We start from the raw sequence: 19566 nt of genomic DNA, 5'->3' as shown, positions 1-19566 counted from the left end.
CTGACTTTGGTCATGAGGGATCAGGTAAGAAATTGGCAGTTATCTTGTAGTGTGTGCCAGGCTTTGGCCAGTCTTTTTACTAAAAAAGAGCAGACCAAAGGGGCTGGCCACTGAGATAGTCAGGGAGAGAAGGACACAAAGAAAGAAAGAGAGGCAGGGAGTTGCAAGAACAGAGGATGGCATTAATTAAATTCTATGTTGCATATTTAAAGAAGGAATTACTTCAAGTACAAAACCTTTTTTTTATTTTCTATGATCAAAACTGCAAAACATCTAGAAAAATATACAACAAATGCTTAACCTTTCACAACATTTAACATTTGAAAATGGGAACATAAAAGAAAAGGAATATTCACATTTCCCCCATTAATGATAAAAGAACATTCATTTTTATTTCCTTTCTTTTACATATCAATGTTTTTATATGTTTGCACTTATTAACGTTTGCCGTTTTCCTTTTTCCTTTTAAACATCACCGCAGTAGCCGGAGTCGTTGGAGAGCTGTGAGTTGGAGCTGCGGTTGGATGAGGAGTTCCATATGTCCAGGTTCATGTGCGGGCCGAATGGGTTGAAGCTGGAGTACTGGATGGGAGCATACCTCCCCTCAGGCTCCCGGCTGAAGGGAGAGTGAGGGGGTGTTATGGGGGAGACAGGGGAGATGGGGGCAGATCGCTCAGGTTGGAAGTGGTGGCTCTGGTAGGGCTCGCTCTGAGGTGTCCAGATGGATCCAAACAGACTGGACATAGGGGAGAGGCTTCTGGTCCCAGAGAAGTATGGCTGTGCAGGACAAGAGTGAAATGATATCAGCTTTTAAAAACATGTTTGAAATATCATGGATTTTTTGTGCCCTGAATAAAGAAGCTGCATCCTAACGTTATCTTTCCACTGTATTTTCAGACCTTACCTGCTGCTGTGCTCTGCTACAACTTGGCTGTCTGCTCCCTGCAGTGATGACCTGGCTGTCACTTCCGTTATAACTCTTCTCTCCCTTCAGCTTAGATAAAATTATTTTTCCACCCTAGTACATGTGGAAAAATTTTGGCTCATCTGAAAAGTTCCTTCTCTTTTCTGTGTTAGTGTTATTCCATATGTTTTTGCACAGAATTCAACTTGAATCTGCCACAGACATTCTTCATATCATTATTGACTAAAGAAACCAGCTGAATGTGTCCTTTGCATGAATTTAACAGGAAAAACTAAAAATATCAATGAGACCATCTGTGCAAAATAAAGGAGAAGAACAAATCCAAATATATTTATATGATGAAAAATAACATTTTAACGACTCCCCTCACTCTTTCACTTCTGCTCTGAAATGAGAGCAGAGCAATGACATTTCAACAGTGGATAACTACACCTCATAAACAGGAGGGTACACTGATGTGTGTATAGGCTTATGTGTATGTATATATGTATAGATATGTCTAAGCATGTATATAAACACATAAATATACTCCCACAGTCCCAAAGATGCTGCAGCCACCTTCAAAAGTATGTATTTTTCTTCAATCTCAAACTGCAAGTTTAATTTTTCCCCCAATGGTGGATCAACAAAAGTTTATCTTATCTTCCTGCTGAAGCAACACGAGTCTCAGCGGAGAAGCCACTGGTGTTTTAAATATGTGTGCATGTGTTTGTGTAGTTGTGTAGTAACCAGTGAACTGGTGGTCACAGATATTCAGAGGAATTCAGAGGACACAGGAGAGGCAGAAATGACTGTTTTGTAGAAGCAAGTGGCAATCTTATTTGCCAGTGTTATGTTTCAAACTCGTGACAATCCTGAAATTTGGAGTCTGACACTAAAACTGGAGCGTATACAAGCTAAAATTCCTAATCTTTTCCCTCAGGGATGTAGTTTTGGGTTATGGTTATATCCATAACCATTTTGCCAGGTTTTATTTCTTTTTTTTCTTAACAATAAATCTTTGGGCTAGGTCTTTATTAGAGGGACAGGACAGTGGATGGACTCGAAAACTGGGGGGAGTGATAGGGTTAGTGGGGAATGACATGGGAAAGAGACCAGAGGTCAGATTTGAACCTTCAAGACTCTGCACATGTGGCACGCAGACATAACCACAAGGCTACCACTGCCCCATTTCTAGGTTTCTCTGTTTATTTTGAAACAGTCATTCAAGTTACAGTTAGTTACACCTACTGTTACTTGAACTACTTGCTTTATTTGGTGCTGCCTATAGCCTATCAAACATTTAGCAATAAGGATGAAACAAAGTCAAATACAGGATAGGGTCAAGTTGTGCAAACGACAACTTGTCCTCAATCACTGCTCAGGCACACAAGTCAAGGACCATGGACTAGCTGTGCACATGGTAGGAAAAAATTTTAATGAGGCTTGAGCAAGTAAATATACACTTTAAATCAGGGCCTTCTAAAACTAACTACAAGAGCATAGCCTGAAAATGTTAAAGCTTCAGTTATGTCTCTGTTAGACACTGCTTTTCTCTAGACCAGCTTTGGTGATTGGTACATCTGAGTGATGCAATCTACCATTAATCAGTGCCTGACATATTTCTTATAAAAACCCAGACTGTTAACATGAAATTTCATCACCAAACTGATCTAAAGAAGCAAGTGGATCTACTGGCTTCACAGTGTCATTTTGATACCGTATATTAATCTTATTCTTTGTGTTTTGTAGTGGCTGTGTCATCTGTTGTTTAATTGTGGTTAGCAAACACCAATGAGAACTGCCACCTCCTTGATAGAGCTGTGGATACCACCAAGTGTAACCGTCATTTTTCTCCAATCAAATGCATTTGTCACAAGACTGCATGCTCCAAATCATGATAAAACCAAGTAAAAATACTTTTGTGCCAACAAGGGACTTGTGTATGAGACTCTATTTATGTGGTTTTGGTTTTTTGGTAAAAGGATCCAACTTTGATCACAAAAGGTCACATATTGTGAAATTTAAAATGTGAACTTTTCGGCAAAAATTTTACACAAAGCTGTCATAATGTCTAGGATGCTTAATTTTACCTGTAGCACATCATAGAAAGGTAAAAACAATTTGATTACTGAAAAGTTGACAAATATTCACTGGTTTCAGCTTCCTAGATATAAGCTTTCTAAGTTACAAATGACCCAAACTCAAGGAGTAAGGAAGCTTACTGTCCAGAGAGTAATTCAGGCTTATGGCAGCGTGTAATGCAGGAATCACATACTTGCAGAAATTGAGTACGTTTTTTGTAAATGAGCATCAAAGCAGTCCATTAGATCATTAGTTTGAACACTCACCTTGCTGCCCACACAGGCTGCTGTGTCCCAGGCTGAGGGCGATTCCTGAGGCTGTTCCTCACTCCAGCTGGTCTGACTGCTGTGTACATTCTGAGCCTCCTGACTGGGATAACCACTCTGAAAAGTTCCATTACCTGCAAGATAAGTAAAAAAAAATTAATGCTGAACTTTCACCTAGAGGAACCTCTAGAAAACAGACATACAGCTCTATTTCTAGCTGATTTCAGTTTTAATTCCCTTCAATTTTTCATGCATTAGAATCAGAAATACTTCATCAATCCCTGCTAAAAAAAATGGATAACAGAGAACTGAGTCCTGAAATCATACCTATGTAGTTGTTTTCCTCGCAGTAGGTGTATGGACTGTTGCAGTGGCTGTTGGCACTACTCCAAGTAAACCTGCAGGAAACAAAGACACATTTGATGCAACAGCTTCAACAGGAAGAGGTCAAACTTGAACACGAACCTGCTTAACCACAAAGAAGCAGATTTTTTTTTTTTGAGGATATGTAAAATGTGCTCATTGGCAGAAAGACAAGTTATTTTCCTGACGGAGGCAAACTTGAATAGTTCATTTATTTTCCCCTTTTACAGACATATTTTGGGGACTTTTTCCCTTTATTGTGAATGGACAACTGAAGAGAAACAGGAAACATGGGGAGAAAAAGTAGGCATGCACCAAAAGGGAACGGGGATAGGGAATCAATCCTGCAACCAGTGTGTAGAGGACTCTAGCCTCTTTATAGGATCTCCTGCCCTTCAAAAAATACTTCTTTAAATCAGATTTTTCTGGCTAACTGCAAACCCCACAATATGAAAATGACAAAGTCAGACATAAGGATGGTGATGCTTAGGTTAGAAAGTCCAAAATCCAGTCATCAACCTCTTAACATTTCTTTTTCAATCATCAGTCATTCCAAGCATCTGGCTTCTAAGTTTGTTGGCTTGAAGCTGTAAAACAACACTGGCATTTAGTACAAAACAATTTTGACAAAGTGCATTCAGAAGCCTACCCATTGTATGGTGCGGTGGTAGCAGGTTGAGGTATGTAGGGCAGAGCTTCAGTGGTGTTGTATCTGAACTCATTGGTTAACGGGATGGATGGAGCGGACCACGTCTCCTCGGGCAAATACTGACCTGTCAGGTCTGGAAGACACATCAACACTTGTTAGAAATCAGAGAGTGATGAGACAGATGCCCCCTAAAAAGTGTGTTTGTACAGTGAATGTCTTCACCTGTGTTTCTGTCCACTCCTGCAGCAACAGCAGCAAAACTTGGGGTAAAACTGGGGGCTGTGGATTCTGGGCTTTGGCAAACTTCTTTACGGTACAAGCTGTTCATGCTGCATGGAGGAAAGATTACAGGTAAAACAGGGCAAGGATTAAACACAACTTGATGTTTTCATAGGACTCTTCAATGATCCAGGGTGCCAAATAAATTGAACCTTATTTTTTTCTTGTATTCAGTGGAGCATGAGTGTTCGGTCAGATACCTGAGAGCCTTGTAGTTTGTATTCATGTTCTGGTAGCAGTCTCGCTCTACTGGGTAGACGCCATACTGCATGGATTCCCCTGGGGAAAAAAAAACACAATTCGGTTTCAGAATGTAAAAGAAAAAAAATGCTTTTAGTTGAATAAAAATGATCAAATTCTTGTTGTTTCTTCATCACACAAGCCTCTCTTACTTTTTCTAGATGAGGTAGTGCAGGCGTGTGTCCTGGCGCTGGGATCTTTGTCACCCTCCATGCTGCTGGCACTGCTCCAGCTGCCCCAGCTCCCCCTGCTGGCCCTCACACTGCCAGATGAGCTGCCAGAGTCTGACCCTGACTCGCACACTCCACCACTGCGTCGCTCTGTTGCACACTTTCTCCGAGTACGAGCAGGACACACACCTGCAACATGAAAAGTGACATCAACTTCACAGATTATTTGTGATGTTATGAAAGCTGCAGAGTGCAGTGAAATGTCAAATAGACTCTCACCGTTCTGTTTGAGGGGGCTTTCGGTATTTTGTCCAGGCTTTGGTGCTTCTGACTTCAAGCCGTTGCAGCAGCGGTTCCTGTTGCGGGTTCCACTGATGTTTCGGTCCCCTGTTTTCCACTCTGAGTCTTTCTCCCTCTCTGACATCACTACTTCGTTGTGCTCAGGAGCACTGTGGCAAGAATCAGACAGGAAATTACAAAGTTCATTCTCTTACAGCTTTTTGCTTTCTTCCATCTAAAATAAGTTAAAGAATTAAATGGGGTCTACCTGGAGACACTTTCTGTCTTCCTGCGACTCCTCTTTCCCTTATTGTTTCCTGCTACAGCGCCAGTCTCTGCATTCTGTGCTTTCTTTTTCTGCCCTTTGCCATCTTCTCTTAGCTTGAATAGAAACAAAATAATATAACAGAGGTCATTTTTAAAAAAGAAACAAGATTAGAAAAAATCAAACTACTGAGGGTTTGTATGGTAACTTTAAACACCTTCTTACCTCCATCTCGACATTGTCCCTTTTATCAGAGTCGATCTTCTCTGCGTAGTGCTCGATGCAGCTCTTCTCTACAGGACTGCACACTAACAGCCCTGGTCTGGGTCCTGGACTTAATGTGACGTTATCTGGGAAACCAGCAGGCATTTCCATGGGAAACATAACTGCTGCTGCTGGTGCTCTATCTTCTATAGTGCTGTGGGGGTCTTCTTTAAAGTCTGCAGGTATCTTTTTATCCAGCTCGCTGATGAAAGCTGGTTCATTGTTATTGCAGACATCAGGGTCTGGGGTCAGAGGAGGGTCCGGTGTTAAGTCTTCTTGCTCTTCATCTACCAGCACGGCTCCAGCTGCTGCTGCGGATGAGCTTGACTTGTATTTGGTGTAATAGAGTGATACTTTGTGTTTCTTTTGCGACTGGGACGGGGTAACTGAGGAACCTTTCTTTGACGACTGAGGGCGAGGGGTGGGGCTGTTGGCTAGGGCTGGTGAGCCCCGCCCCTTACCTTTGTCTGAGGTGTGACCAGTGTCTACATAGCTCTTACAGCTGCCCTTGGTTTTACTGTAGAAAGAGACAGTGAGGAAAAACAGAACATTTTAAAACCAGAGAGTATTTATGTAGCATAATTATGTCATAATGTCTGAATATGTCATAAATGTCTGATAAACAGCTGACTTACTTTACTCCATTAGGTGTGATATTATTGACTGGGCCGTTGTCCCTGGAGAGGATGGAGTTGTGGCTGCTCCTGATGGTGGGGGTGGAGAACTCATTCAGGATATACTGGGCCTGATGAAAGGCCATCAGACACACGCCAAAAAGGGAGAAGCTGAAACACAAACACAACAGATATGCCACAAATCAACTAAAACTCCTTTGACATATCTATACAACAAAAACACAATGGCTAGTCTAAAAAATAACTAAAAGTAAATCTAAAACATCAGAATGTTAATTTATAATATAAAGAGAATAACTTCTCATTGAAGGACCACCACATGCCATTTTCCTTATTTAAACACAAATTTGAAAGACATTGTAATTCTATTACATGAAAGTATATATTCCCAGGGAGGGGATTTATTTTCCACTTTTTTTCAATATGACACATGCACAGGCCAACAAATGCGCACTCTAGGGTTGAGGGCTATGAAATTTTTAATGCCAAAACATTCCCATAATTTTCTGGTGACATTTGGTATTACCTTGCAATGTTTAAAAAAAAACCCACATTATACAAGAAGCAGTTCTGACCAAGTATCTGCTGGTGTGTATGCAGGGTATTTGCCTCTACATTTCTATAATCCAATCCTTTTGATAAATGCTTAGACCCCAAAAACAAACAAGCCTTAGAATGCAAAGTCCCTGTGCATTTAATAAAGCCTATCTTTGATAAAGATAGGCTCTAAAATATAACTTATTTTTTGAATTTCACAAGAAAAAGGGGGCTGCGTCCACCTGCGACTTTACTCAGAATACAGAATTTAGTGTCCACAATAACCAGCAAAAACTGTTAATGGCTTTAATTGTGCCTGATATTACTGCTGCATGCAGCACAGTTGGTTATTAACAACAAACTTCAGATCATTTCTCATTACTGATTTACCCTCAAGAAAAAAGAATCTAAGTGATTTTAACCAACATTGGACCACAACCAGCGATGCACATTTACCATTTGGACTTCAGAGAAGACTATGATGCAACAAATTTAGACAAGAGATGTTCAATAATTAAAATGAGGGCCAAAAGTGATGTTTAAAATAACAAGTAAGTCGATTGCCTTTTCTGATACCTGTGTTTTAATGTCTTCTCCCACTGTTTTAAGTCTGTTCTAAAGTAAGCTATGTAATAGGATGTATTTATTTTTTTGCTATTGGTCTTTCTTCTTAAAATGTCACTGGAACATGTCTTACAAACTGCATATCTCTGATCTTTCTAAGACATCCTCTCTGCCAACATTTCCTTTCATGGTTGACCATGAAATCCAGGCAGAGATTGTCCAACTGGTGACTTCTTCTACCAAATCCAGAAACCTCTTCTTTGAATCAACAGTTAGGTAACGTAGCTTGCCAGGAACAAAATGATAAACAGATCAGACTCAATAGAAACCCATCAGCTGCTGACATTCGTGCATGCCACATTATTTGCAGAAGACATGATGTCTGCTACCAGGGAAAGGAACTGCTGATACAGATGCTCAACGCAAACTTGGGTGCATTCTTAATTTTATCCTCTTTTATTTGTGATAAAACAAGCTGGACATATAGTTTAACCACAGGCACTCTAAATGTCTTCATAGGGAGTTGATAATTTAAGAATTAACATGTAAGTACTAACCAAGTGAAGACAAGTGTAACCACCCAGAAAGTTTCCTCCCAGCTAGGCCCAGGGACCACCTGAGCACAAAGAGGCAGCATGTGGTGAGGCAGCGTCACATTCAGGGTGAAAGGGAAAGACGTGCCTCGTGATGTCACCAGGGTTAGGTCCCGGATGACCCAGGATGACGTGAAGTCTGGGGTGAAGCTGAGGATAGATACACAAAGGTTTCATCAGTGAAAGGCATTAAAAGTAAGCAAGGGAGAAAGATGGAAAGTGAGAGCAAGATAAAGGGAAGAAGAAGAAATAACTGGGACAAACATGTTGAAGAGGAAGTTGTCAGCAGCTATTTTGCAGGCAGAAGTCTAACAGCAGCATGACTCAACTATAAAAAGAGAGAAGAAAAAAGAAATCCACACAACAAACTTACGCAATGGTGATCTCTGAGGAAGTGTTGTGGTCGAGACTGAAGGGGCGACATTGCAGAACTTCAAATCCAAACCCCTGACACTTGTATCCGTTTATATTCATGGACATGACGGTCAGAGGAAGCTCTCCTGCATTCTCTACTTTAAAACTCTTCCTGATAGCAAAGAGCGGCTTGTTGGTTCGCAGGCCTAAATGTGACAAACAGGAACCATTTACTGTTACTCAAACACTTTATCTTTCTGTTAACAGTAAATTTTCACCAGTTGTTATTACTGTACAGCCATGCAGTAATATAAAGTCGAACTATTAATCTCACCATCTCGACACTCCATCAGAGTTGACTGAGGAACGTTGAAGCGCAGAGAAGCTCCAGGGCCGGGCATCTTTCCTCCAACTCTAAGCAGCTCTTTGGCCCCGTGGCCCTGCACTGTCATCATGTCGAACACTGTCAGGTTGTTCCTGAAACACGGGGAAAAAGTTATTCAAAATCATTTAGAAATGAACCAAACATTAAAATCAGGGTTTATATGCGGCCAGTGTTAAAAATGATTTGATACATTTTCCTATATTGATTATGTTTGTATTGCTCCTTCATACTCTTCATGTCTGTTATTTAAATGAGCTATGACATTTGGCACATTTAGAAAAAACTGCAGGTTTCTGATAGCCAGATCTGATCCACTATCAGTATCAGGTCTGATGTTTGCGCGATTTTTCTACATCCATGTCATCAATCCAAAATTCTGATGTTTTCACTGGCCCATGAATGCATCGCACGGTCACAGCACCGCTAATGTAGCAGAGAGCTATGTGAGAGACAGCAGCTCTGTCTGTAGCAAGTCATCATACTTCACTGACACTAAAGAGCAGTCAAATAACAACCCATAAGCACCTGTTTGTGTCTGTGTGATGAATGTGAAGCACAGTAATGAGGCAAAAGGTGTGCTCTCCTCTCGACATTTAATGTCTGTATTACCAGCAGCATGAAGTAATCGTACTGTCTGTGGCTTGAACACGAGCTGCAGTGGCTCGTATTACAACGGTTAAAAGGTGTGTATTAACTCATGACTTGTTCATTTTTGGCCCATGATGATTTAAAGAAGCGAGCTGTGGTGTTAGGTCAGAGAAGCAGCTACAGCGTGGCTGACTGTAAAAACGGTGGCCACTGCGACAGCTATGTTAAATCAATGATAAATATGGTACTTCTGAAAAATCCTTCTCAATAAAAATCTTAAATTGTTATTTTACTCAGGCGCTTTTATTTTAAATACCCACATACATAAGTTATTTAGTAATAATATGACTTTTAACATTTGCAAAACAATTTAATGTATTTATAAACTGCTAAAAATCTACTTCAACATAGCTGTAAGGCTTAATTAAGAGTAAGATTTATAAGAAAATCCTTGGAGTAAGTGTTTCATTACTTCCCTGTCACTGCTCTGATAATACTAAGACTAGCTTTTATGTGGGTTGAATAAAATTACATTTATTGAAAAGTAAATTTTATTTGTTTTTGAGTGATTTTGAGCAGGTAGATCAAGCTTTTGCGAAATGTTGGCCAGTCGACACACTTGTGATGCTCTGCTTAACGAATTGTTGGCAGTGAAGACAAAAAAAGCATTAACTATAATGTCAGTACCCATCTGAGAAAAACTACATCAGACAAGAATTTTAAAACCATCAAAATTGTGTTTTTTGCATTATATGATTTATTAGAAAGGTCTTCATGTAAACCATATCTAATAACATAGAAGCTTGGGTCAAGATTTTTAACCATCTAAACTTTCTTTAATGCCACAACTTTCAATTTCAGTGTAATTCAATCCTGCAGCTAATGCTTGGATGGTTTTTGGAAAGAGATGCTTTTTAAAAAAGCCACATGATTGTGGGAAAAGCGAGAGTGTTTATAAAAATTTGTGACAATGCCCATTTAGCTGGCAAACAAAGTCAAAATAAAATCTCAATCATCGCATGAGATCTCTTTCAAACTTCACAAATTATGGGACAATGATTGCATGTATATGTTGAAAATGCATGAGCAAACACATCACAGTATCATTAAATATTACCTGATGATGAGAATGGTTGAGCTGGGTTTGTATTCAGAGGGAGTAAAGACCACAGCAACTTCTCTAGCCTCCCAGGGCTGCAGCAGCAGACGAACAACTCCCTCTCCTGTTAGATCCTCCATGGACGCACCCGCCTAAGCACAGAGAGACAGAAAGGATTATCTGAATGGAAAAAAACTTTAAAAGATTTTCAGTGTTGTTTAAAAAAGTTAAAGTCTTTAAGGTTGAGGTAAAAATGATTGAGTAAACACTAAAAAGTGTCACAAAACTATTTCTTAGATTTACCTTCGGGGGAGAGGCCAAAAGAGAAAACTCTGTAGTGCTGATGTTGACAGAGACGGGGCTGATATTAAACCTGCCAATCAAAACAGAAAACAGTTTGACACATCAATGACAGTAAAGTGGTGAACCAGAGAAATAATCAATTAAAGAACACTATACAAGTTTATTAAAACTTTTCTGTATCAAAATAATACTGCTGACTTCAGCGTACCATTTGGTTAGGAGGTCCAGGGCCTCTAGGGGGGCAGGGTACAGGGATAGGCGACGAATCTCTACAGAAACCACTGAAGAAGTAGGATTCTTCAATGTGAATGTCCTCACCTGGAACAAAATAAAATGAAATAATCATCCAATGAAAAGATGGAATATTTGTCTACACTTTACAGATTTTTAAAGTACAGATTTTGAGAGGAGTAGTTAAGCTTGACCCACCTTGCTTTCATTGACTGGTGTAGCACCAAAGTCTAGAGGAAGGGATGTCTCTACAGGCAGCCTCGGCCACCTGAGAATAGAAAAAAGAAAGGGATGTACAGGATTAAACACTATACAACACAAGATTATATGGCAAACATTATTTAGAAGAAAAATTTTCTGTTTGTGACTTACCTGCAGGGCAGTTTGTCTTTGCTGCTCTGCCAGTGAGAGCAGAGCTCAGCAGCCAGTTTGCTATCTGTGGCCCAAGATGAGGGGAAAGAGTCTGGGAGGAGGGACTGCTGCCACTCTGCACGACCTGATGAGACAGGACAAGGAGTAAATCATCAACGAAGAAAACTACCTTTTTCCCCAAATAAATGTTCATTAGGTGCATTGTCTCACCTGTTTCAGACAGTCTTAGAGGGCAGGGTCGTCCACACTCTCGTTCCACCTCAAACACCACCTCCCCCTGCTGGCAGACACATGAAATATTTATACTTCTGATAATGCCTACAGATTACAGGAATAACACAATAATGGTGTTTCATGCATACTACTTTTGACCTGTCCACTGAGCTCTCTGTGAGTTTTTTTTGTGTGAAATGAGACATTAAGGAGCAGTGGTGGACTTATTTTAATGTCACTGTGGTTGCAGGGAAATGTTAAAGTGGCTTAAACAAAGTGTGTTTAAAGGGACAATAAATCATGTGACTAATTGTGATTAAAAAACATAGTTCACCAAGTGTGGATCTTAAAAAATCACAACTAAATGCAATTAATCTGGACAGCCTTAATAAATAAAAAATAATACATTTACAGTTCTTAAAATTATTTCAAATGTTTGCAATCTCATCTCCTGACAATTTAGCGGTGCAAGGTTTCAGTCTGCTCTACATTTGGCATCCTCATTTATGTTAAAATATCACCAAACTGCAGACATGGCTCCAACTTTTCCTACCAGCTCAAATAATGAGATGCTAGCATAAATTTAGATGGCACAAGTACGTAACTGCAGGGTTTTATGAGTGTAAGGATTGGTATCAGTACCATTTCCAAATACTGGTACTCGTATCAGTGCATCTCCAAAAATATCTACTAGAACTGGTGTTTTACCTTAAAAGGAGTAGAGTGAAAGAATAGGGGAATGTGCAGAGCTGTGCCCAGGCTGGTGTCCAGACTCAGTGTGAACAACTGGTTGATGGGCAGGGACTTGCTGAGCAGCTGGAGGGACAGGAAATGCCAGCAGCCCTGAGGGACCACGAGTGGAGCACTGAAGTTCATCACCTGACAGACAGGGGGCAGCAGAGACATTCATGTTAAACCCTCTCCACTACTTAGAAGTGCAGTGGGCTCAGGTATGGACTGAGAAGGTTTTCTGACCATGCATGATATTTGGTATTATTGCATGAGGCAGCGGTTCTCACCTTCATCACTCCCTGAAGCTTCTGTGAAAGCCTGACATTCAGCACCGTGAGAGGAAAGAGGAGGGAGTTAGTTAGCCACAAATCCACCTGGTCTGCATCTCTTTGTTTCAGCTGCACCAGGCTGAACAAATCCTCAACGGTATGTCTAAACACAGAAGAGGAAGAAAATGTCACTGAAGTAACAACTCAAGTCTTACATGCTCAGCACAGGGATGTGACTGACAGGACAAAAGATCAGGAAAGTATGAAGTGAGAATGCACATGTGAGAGGGCTTGTCACTAAATACAACCACATAAGGGTCCTGCTTTCAAAAATACAATGAAAAATATGCTCTCTCGTTGTAATTTCCACTGATTAATCAAAGGTCTTCTAACTACCTGTGTGAGATATGTAGTCCAGGGAAGTTGTATGCTGTCTGGTTTCCCATCATTTTTAAACTGATATGACTTGTGCATTTCCTTCCATGGCCTGGCAATGAACCTAATATGAGACACAAAACTCATGTTAATATAACACTATCAGACACTTGGGTTAAATGATATTGCATTTATAATAGGATTTGGTTAGAAATGATTAGAAGTGAAATGAGTGCTTACCTCTGCAGGCAAGTGTAGCCACTTCAGTGAAGTTCTTTGCTTCTGGTCTCAGAAGAACTTGATTAAATTCCAGACTGGCCTCCACTTTTGATAACAGCTGCATATCCTGGGGAGATAAATCATCTTGTCAAAGTCTATAAATTGTTTCCTCTAATACCCACAATATAGCAAAAAAGGGAAAACTCCTCACCTTTATGTAGAACTTCTTGCCTCCAGAATTTAACAAATAAACTCCAAGCCTTAGTTCCCCTGTCAAAACAAAAAATGCCAAATATAATAAGTGTAAAGCAGAGCAAAGAAAATTACACAATTATGTGAGATGACGTTTGAACAGATTTACTCTTTCTGCAATAAAAAAGGCTTCCTTCCAAGGTTTCTATTACATTGAAGGCTTGCTGAAAATCTGCTTAAGGCAGAGAGCATTTCTTAAGAGGAGCAACAACAACAAGTAAATAATGAAAAATGACCTCCATTTCACAAGGCCAAAACTACACACACAGTTACCATCTGCTGCTGACAGAAATAGTCTGACACCGTCTGAGACAAATATGACACTATAACAAGTTTCAAAAAACAAAAGCTGTTGGCTGATTTGTGTGAACACCAAAGACAAAAGTTGTCATGGGTGAAAATGAGCAAGGTATTCACAGCATATTGACACAATCAAGCATTTTTAATGACTTTAGTACTCGAAATATTGAGCCCAACATAGCCAAAGAAGCACCATTTTTTATATCTTGTCTTGTCATGGCTACACATTCATTCTAGCCTCATCATCTTCTTTAATTATGGAATTTACTAGAACTGAGTTGAAAAAGGCTAGGAAAAGTGAAAGAAGGCAGCCACATTCAAATTTCACAACATGTAACTGGTGTTGTGACCCAGTTGGCCTCTACCTTTATAACTGCAGCATGGGGGGAGACTCCAAGACAAATGTCTCGCTTTGTGCCAATATCACGATAATATTTAGAGAGATTTCAAAGGGTTTTTTGTGTAGCTATACAATGTAAACACTTTCTTCACTTTTCATCCTTGATAGCCATGCACCACAAAAGCTCTTTAAGGAGTGCGATTTCAAGGACGGACTGAGACAAAAATCTGTGAAGTTTACTTTGAAAAAGTATCACACACTGAGGCTGAAGTTGTATCTAGTATCCTTGCTATCTCTCTCTCTCTATCCCACACACAAACTGCCGTCCGTGTCAGCTAGAGGTCTGCAGGTAGGAATGTTTCCTGCTCATTTATTTCCTTTATTATTGGGGGGGGGGTTTCAGAAAATCAGTCTTGCTGTTTTCATGATGATTTAAGATACTGTCTGACAGTTTACAAAGGAAAAAACACCCTAAAGTTAAGGATTCTACTCGTCGTACTGCTCTAACTGTGGGAGTGTCTGGAGTTGTACAACCAAAATACCAAACATGTCAGAAAATCCATCAGACCAGTTTAGAGCAGCTAGCCAGGCTATAGTCAGGTTGTGGCCAGCTGTACACAGCACAACAAACAACGCTTGATCTGACTGAAAGTCATTATGGCATCTAAATGAGTCGTGCAACTCAAAAGTCATGGCTGAATCTGATACAATGTGTAGTGTACGCCCAGTTTAAGAGGAGGCTGATAGAGTTGAGGTCTTTAGTGAGACAATAAATGTTAATTCTCCCACTGAAAAATTGTTGATTAATGACAAATGACTCTATAATAAGTTGTATGCTTGCTGTAAGTGATGCTGTCTTATTGGCCTCCAGACACTGCATCAGAAGGTCAAACAAACCCACCTACTGCAGCCGGTCCGGCAGTGGGGGCCATCAGCAGCACCAAAATGTGCTCGATGACGTAAGGTTTGAGCTTGTCCAGGTCAGCGGGCCGGTCACCACGCGCAGACAGATTAATCTGCAGACTGAGGCGCTCCTCACTCTGGAGGCAGGAGCCCTGAGATGAGAGGGGAGAGGCATGTTAGTCATGCACAAACAGGAAGATGAACATGGGAGTAATGTGGAGAAATTTGAAAGATTGAACATTTAGGAAAAACAAACAAAGAGTATCATACAGAAGACAAAAAAGAGATTGGGCAAAGTTGAAGTATCAGAGAAAATTTGAGATTATCATTTAAAAATGTTCAAAATCTTAAATTTTTCTTGGCTGTACATGAACAGATGGAAACACACTGGCAGTAATGTACCAATGCCCCCCCTCACCCTGTGAGTTATACCCAACAGAAGCTGACAAGTCAGTGCTAGAAGAGTGCAAATCTCCCTGTAAACCAGGGCTGGTCTCAGCGGATGATTCAGCTCTTGACGACCTGTCGACAGAAGCCTTGGCCTGGAGCCACTGGGGCTCAAGGATGCAATAGCAAACCTAATCCCCATGAAACCAAGACTCCTTCTAACTTCCTGTGAGGCTCGTTTGGTCTATTTACAGGGCAGACGATGACCGAAGGCCAGTCCTTGGTTTTGTTAATGAAGTCTTAGAAAAGAGCCAAGGAGCAGGTGTTGATCTTGGATTACAGCCGAGTGTCTCCGCTGGGAGAATCACGCAATTCAACGTAAGGAGGATTTCAGTTTGTATTATCATGACATTACAGTTGGGCTGTCTGCAGCTGACTCTTGCATCATGTGTATCACTCCACGTAAGCACAGGGAGCCACACATCAATTACAGAGTCTCTTGAGAAAGCAATTAAAAGTCTGGCAAGAGATCTCGCCCTCCTCAGGGGTTCTGCAGAAAACAGAAGGTGCTCGGATGACAAGCGCGGCTGTCTGTCTGGGCAGAAGGACGGTCAGTCTGAAACTTCAGGGGGTGGGTAGATGAGAGCCGTGAGAAAGTCTTATTGTAGAGTATGACAGTGCATCTTTTACATTTATACACAGGTACACCTCAAAAAATTAGAATATCATGAAAAACTTCAATATTTTTTGTCAATCATTTCAGAAAGTGAAACCCACACATTACATCCTTGTGTAGGGTGTCAATGACTGTCTTCTGGACATCTTTCAAGTCGGTAGTGTTCCCCATGATTGTGTAGCCTACTGACCCAGACTGACCCAGAAATGTCCTTAGCCAGGACAAAGAGAGTTGGGAAATATGGGGAGGGAGAGTGGGGAAAGACATGAACCAAACATGTGCCAGAATCGGGATTAGAACCTGTAACCAGGGCATCAAGAACTGTAGCCTCTGCCCCTGCTTCACAAACTGAGCTGTTGTTTAACTAGCTGTTCTTACAATTTCAATGACATGTTTGTAGATTATCACTGTGTTCCTACATTTTTTACAGATATAGAATTCCTTTAAACAGAATTTTCTTTAATTGTTTTTCTACAGCCACTCATCCTTTCAAATTAGGAAACATAATATGTTCAGAAATAACAGCAAAGCTAACTGAGGTTATTTGATGGTTCCTGATTCACTGGTCTTCTTCATATGAGAGAGAGTGGATAAAAAATACAATTTCCATTGAGGTAATCTAATATTCCAATAGTTAAAGTAGATTTGATTCATATTATTGGTACAAGTAGAGTATGTGAGTACATCTCAGGATATGTGTGGTTGGAATCTTGCAATAATGTAATCTCAAGTACCTGAGGACTGTTTAACAAACTCTTCGGTAAGCTGCACTCCAGGAGTAACCCCAGTATGGTGATGTTAGAGGCATCTTCCTGCAAGAAAATCAGAATGACATGGTTAAAGAATTAAAAAAAAATAAACAGCAGCATTAAAGATTCTATACAAATATTGCTAAGCAACTGTGCTCATCTTTTTTTTTCCTTTTAGACCTCTCATGGTCATAATTTCTGCTAAATGAAAAAAACTTTACTGAACTCTAGTGGTGCTGGCTGTGAACTGCACATAACAGAGTATAAAGCACTTCCTCCACAAAGTTTTTTGGTTGGTTAAGGTGCTAAAAGAGCAAATTAAAATTAGTAATTTGACAGCTTTCTATGCTCACAGATCGGTGAACATTTAAGTTGATTGCTTCAAGCATGGATAAAGATGCGTGGCTTTCATGCAGGAAGAGCGCATTGATGAATTTTCTTAGAAGAAAGTGCTTGTATTTTGCAAGATGTTAAGAAAAGTGCATAGGATGACCAGGGATTTTGATCTCAAAAGGATTTTTTGAAATTTTGTCTCAACTCAAACACTCACAACAAAGCCTTATTTGTACTTGTGTGTCAATCTGTGCTGGAGCATATGCCCTGCACCTACACAAAGGGCTGTATAACTAGCCTCAGGTGCAAAAAATGTAACAATACATTCAAATCAAACAGATGATAAGCCCTTTGACTGGTCCATTGGTATCATCTAGGGATGCACAATATTATCGGTAGTATATCGGTATTGGCCGATACTAGCTTAAAAAGTTAATTATCGGTATCGGCCGATAGTAAAATTTACATCGAAGTGTACGGCCAATAATGTGACGTCATAATTAAGCGCACGCAATGACGCCGGACGTGCGCCGACAACAACAAACTCAACATATCAGCTGTGTGGGAGAAGTCTGAGGTGCGGGAACAAGACAGCAAAGTAGCTGTTTACATCGCTTGTAAAGTACATCAGATGAGTGGAGGAGCTTGGCAACATGCCTTTAACACCACCAGTTTAATTTTGCATCTAAAAAAACGCCAACCTGATGACTACAAGTACTATAAAGAATGGCAAAATTTCTGGCCAGGGAAAACTCGGCAGCAGTGTCTACTTAAGTCATTCAACAAAGCTAAAGCAGTGACCACCCAAAGGTAAGGAGCTGAACAGGAAAATCATTGAATTTATAGCTCTTGATAATCAGCCTTTCAGCGTAGTGGAATATACCAGCTTATGATGCATTTAAAGCCCCGCTAGGTTATACCTAGCAGGCGCTTATAGCCTTACCTGAACTGCAAAACTTCGTTTCCAGTCATGTAGAGTAGCTCCTCGTTAAAGCTAAACATATTAGCTTCACCACGGATATATGGACATCAAGTGTCCGTCCTGTTAGCACGTTTAGCCTCACTACCTACGTAGATAAATGAGGATTTTACTCTTAAAAAATCTGTCCTACACTCACATGAGTGCTCATTCAGCAGCCGCAGTTGCAGCCGCTTTTGATAACATGTTTGGGGCTCTAAAAATAGAGATAAAAAGAGCGTGCATGTCGTCCTACGTGACATGTGTGAAACATTGCAAAAGCAATGACGACTTCTGTGTGCCGTCTCCTGTGCACACTCGAAGGTGCACAGAGATGTGTCCCGCATTGGAGATGTGGGTGTCACTGTGTTGTCACAGAGCTGTTTACAGTGAAATGCCCATTAGATTTGGCTGCTTAGTTAGTTTGTGCTGTTTAAAGCAGAATCAGGAGAAGTACTTCGGTTCAAGTTTTATTTCTGTTCATCTTGAGTCTCAGAAATTTGGAATCATAATTAAGCTCTGAACTATGGCTAGATTTTTTGCATTTAAGAATCCGTGTTGTTGTTGTTGTTGTTATTTAAAGCCCTTTGTCAGGAGTATCTCAGGGAGCCATCCTGCAAACTGGCTGAGTAATAAGGAGAATCAGTCTAAATGTATAAGCTATTTCTTTTTTGCACTGTGGAGCTCAGTGTAAGCAGGTTATTTTGCTGCTGCTTATTGCCCTCAGAGATGCAGATGACTTTGGCTGTACTGTTAAAAAAAACATGTAAGCATGTAATACACATGTAACCCAAAGACATTACTGTAAGTTTTTCATTACTGTATGGCTGTATTTAAAAAAACAAAAAACAAAACAAAAACAACAACAACAACAACAAAAAACAATGTATCCTTCAGTTCTGATAAAAATCAAATGTTTTGTCAGTTTGTACAAAAACAGACAACCAATATTTAAAAAAAATGCAGTCCATGATAGAATTGGTGTTTTTAACAGTGGAAAAAAATGTGATTAAATATCGGTATCGGCAAAAATTTGTTTAAAAAAATCAGCATATCGGATATCGGCAAAAATCCAATATCGTGCATCCCTTGTATCATCATTTTTCCTGCATTTCAAGAAAATCCCTCATCCTCTGCCTCCACTGATTCAGTGGCCGTACAGCCCATCTCCTCCAATGTCTCATACTTTTCTTCTTTGCAGTAACTGTAGTATAACCATCTGCTGTTAAACAGTTATCAGCTCCAACTCAAACAGAACATGCTTGACTTCAGTTGCCATAATTCCCTATGCACAAACAAGTAGCATGTGGCAGAACTGAAAACTGGTGCTACAACTAGCATAGAAGTTGCACTGCTGACTAGTGGGGTATTGCAGAACTATACAGACCTGCCAAAGCACAAGTATATAGCACTCATGACAGTGTAAATTCTATGC

The 19566-nt window shown here is 40.3% G+C and overlaps 1 protein-coding gene across 2 annotated transcripts in view; it reads right to left on the bottom strand.

Annotated features, from left to right (window-relative positions):
* Positions 1 to 236: 236 nt before the first annotated feature.
* The window catches only part of tmem131l (transmembrane 131 like), a 46867-nt gene continuing 27537 nt past the window's right edge, over positions 237 to 19566 (bottom strand). Inside the window, exons 8-34 of one of the 2 annotated variants that reach the window (XM_041784945.1) lie at positions 16826 to 16903; positions 15027 to 15180; positions 13445 to 13503; positions 13255 to 13360; positions 13036 to 13138; positions 12658 to 12802; positions 12347 to 12517; positions 11636 to 11705; positions 11426 to 11549; positions 11252 to 11321; positions 11031 to 11140; positions 10823 to 10892; positions 10538 to 10671; positions 8782 to 8924; positions 8467 to 8653; positions 8058 to 8243; positions 6400 to 6549; positions 5726 to 6281; positions 5504 to 5616; positions 5236 to 5405; positions 4939 to 5145; positions 4747 to 4825; positions 4490 to 4596; positions 4268 to 4400; positions 3583 to 3653; positions 3256 to 3389; positions 237 to 777 (exon numbers count right to left, since the gene is read on the bottom strand). In XM_041784945.1, the coding sequence (XP_041640879.1) occupies positions 466 to 777; positions 3256 to 3389; positions 3583 to 3653; positions 4268 to 4400; positions 4490 to 4596; positions 4747 to 4825; positions 4939 to 5145; positions 5236 to 5405; positions 5504 to 5616; positions 5726 to 6281; positions 6400 to 6549; positions 8058 to 8243; positions 8467 to 8653; positions 8782 to 8924; positions 10538 to 10671; positions 10823 to 10892; positions 11031 to 11140; positions 11252 to 11321; positions 11426 to 11549; positions 11636 to 11705; positions 12347 to 12517; positions 12658 to 12802; positions 13036 to 13138; positions 13255 to 13360; positions 13445 to 13503; positions 15027 to 15180; positions 16826 to 16903 (3942 nt within the window). In that variant the 3' untranslated portion in view covers positions 237 to 465. The remainder of the gene's footprint in view (positions 778 to 3255; positions 3390 to 3582; positions 3654 to 4267; positions 4401 to 4489; positions 4597 to 4746; positions 4826 to 4938; positions 5146 to 5235; positions 5406 to 5503; positions 5617 to 5725; positions 6282 to 6399; positions 6550 to 8057; positions 8244 to 8466; positions 8654 to 8781; positions 8925 to 10537; positions 10672 to 10822; positions 10893 to 11030; positions 11141 to 11251; positions 11322 to 11425; positions 11550 to 11635; positions 11706 to 12346; positions 12518 to 12657; positions 12803 to 13035; positions 13139 to 13254; positions 13361 to 13444; positions 13504 to 15026; positions 15181 to 16825; positions 16904 to 19566) is intronic. The other variant, XM_041784946.1, reaches the window with a different exon arrangement.

Source organism: Cheilinus undulatus, linkage group 4, assembly GCF_018320785.1.
Source record: "Cheilinus undulatus linkage group 4, ASM1832078v1, whole genome shotgun sequence".
Classification (NCBI taxonomy): domain Eukaryota; kingdom Metazoa; phylum Chordata; class Actinopteri; order Labriformes; family Labridae; genus Cheilinus; species Cheilinus undulatus.
This window is presented reverse-complemented; position numbering and strand designations above follow the sequence as displayed.